Here is a 1,962-nt window from a genome sequence, read left to right as displayed (position 1 = left end):
CGAGATGTTGTAGAAGCCGTGCTGAGAAGAGGACATCAATATGTTATGGTCCAGGTGGACTGCTCTACACTTGCATATTTGTGGCATGCCATGAGTCTAACTCGTATCAGTGGCGAACATATCATGACTGAAATTAGATGGATGATTGACTCCAGGCTTTCAAGTTTCTTTTGAACTCTACACGACACAAACTAGGCGGCGCATCTACAACAAAGGGATTTCAGGATCCTTTGTTGATAATAATCTTTGACAGTTTAATAAAACAAAGGGATTTACTTCAAAAAAGGCTACCCTACATAAGTCAGTGGCCGGAGGTAATGGGGCCAGCTGCCCCACGCGTGACCAGCGTCTGGACGGGCGCGGGCGCCTGTGAGCGACCCGAGCGTAGTGCTCCCAGCGAGCGCTATATAGCCACTCACAATTAGATAACACAAAGTTCAAAAAGACAACGTCACGGATGGAGTTTGATACCTACTGACACTAAAAGCATGTATTCCAAACTATTGGACGGAAGCCGCGCGAAAGGCAGCAAGATGGACCATGAATGACCTTGACAGTTTCGTTGCCAAGCAGCCAAGCAGGCAAAGCATCCAAGTAGCTTGATGACGATGCAGGCAGGGAACCAAACAAGAACAATCAAGTCAGGCCAAACCACTCTATCAGGCGAAACTTCTATCTAGCTTTCTTGCAGCCACGCAACCTTTCACGCTATCAAGCGGGAATCCTACCTAGCTTTCTTTTTTCAGAAAGATGCATGAGAGGAGAAAAATGCACACCTTCACATCAGTGTGTCAATATAGGAGCTTCTGAGCAGCTTCCTCAACTCCCACGATGGGTTATATACACAGATCGATGCAGGTCTTGCTGCATTATTTATCAGATGGTGCAGCCAACACTAACACCAATACCCCGCAAAAAAAATCTTATAATTAATTAGTATAACATCGTGCCTTTCAGCTCTGTACACCCAATCTAGAAATCTTGCCTCCGCCAATGCTTCAATCCCATAGATGAGTGCAATGAGTACACATCCCTTCGATTTATGCAGCCAACACCAATACACACTGATGATCACGCCAACAAAGAGCAAAGCCATACCTCAAATAGATCGAGTCTGCCCAGAAAACTTGTCATCATTTTCTCTTTTCTATGTTGTCATTTAAATCCATTATACATTGTCCAACACCCCTTAAGGCTGTCTAGTGAACGTGTCATAACTCACAACACATAATACATGACTAACAATACATTCCATAAGTGTGATGGCCCTTCGGCATTCCATAACTCTACCCTGATTTTTGTAAAGTCACGTAGGACATGATCTAAGTATTATTATCGTGACGTCCAGTCCTTAAAAGCCGAAAAGATGTTTAGATTTCTAATTTGATCATTGTTTGTAGTAACACAAAACAGAGTAGACTGTTTGGATGACTGCGAGAACTAGGCCAACAGCAGCTGCCAGGAGGCCAACGGCTAGCCAAGGGTTTCTCAAGTACCTCTGCTTTAGCCACGCAATCCACCTCCGCGGGTAGCTGTGGAACCGCTTCTCCAGCTTCTTGCATGTCTCCCGAAGGTAGTTGCAGTCGGGGTCATCCGGGTCGAACTGGATCCCCTTGCAAAGGTCGGCGAAGCATTTTGCCACCTCTTCGTTGTTGCCATGGCCATGCACGATGACGCCTCTCTTCGACAGGAGCTCCACGTCCTTCGTGGTGCAGGCCACCTGGGATATGAACACGCAGTATGTCGTGACGTGGCTCCCCACGGTCTCCCGGTTCCGTTGCTCCAGCTCTATCAAGTTGCGTAATAACCGCCATGTCTCGGAGTCGATGTCCAGGCAGGGGACCTCCAGTGTGCCGCCACCGACGTCCAACTTCACGTCGAGGATGCAGCGGATGAGACCCTTCTCGCTCATGGCCCGAGCCTTGAACTTCACTCCCGCGAAGTTGTACTCCGTCGCCGAGC

General features: G+C 47.8%; 1 protein-coding gene across 1 annotated transcript in view; it reads right to left on the bottom strand.

Moving 5' to 3' along the window:
- Positions 1–1,089: 1,089 nt before the first annotated feature.
- LOC119270542 overlaps positions 1,090–1,962 on the bottom strand; it is a 1,783-nt gene continuing 910 nt past the window's right edge. The window contains exon 2 of the mRNA XM_037552548.1: positions 1,090–1,962. This exon is cut by the window's right edge and continues 522 nt beyond it. Coding sequence (XP_037408445.1) covers positions 1,388–1,962 — 575 coding nt within the window. The 3' untranslated portion in view covers positions 1,090–1,387.

Source organism: Triticum dicoccoides, chromosome 3A, assembly GCF_002162155.2.
Source record: "Triticum dicoccoides isolate Atlit2015 ecotype Zavitan chromosome 3A, WEW_v2.0, whole genome shotgun sequence".
Lineage (NCBI taxonomy): Eukaryota > Viridiplantae > Streptophyta > Magnoliopsida > Poales > Poaceae > Triticum > Triticum dicoccoides.
This window is presented reverse-complemented; position numbering and strand designations above follow the sequence as displayed.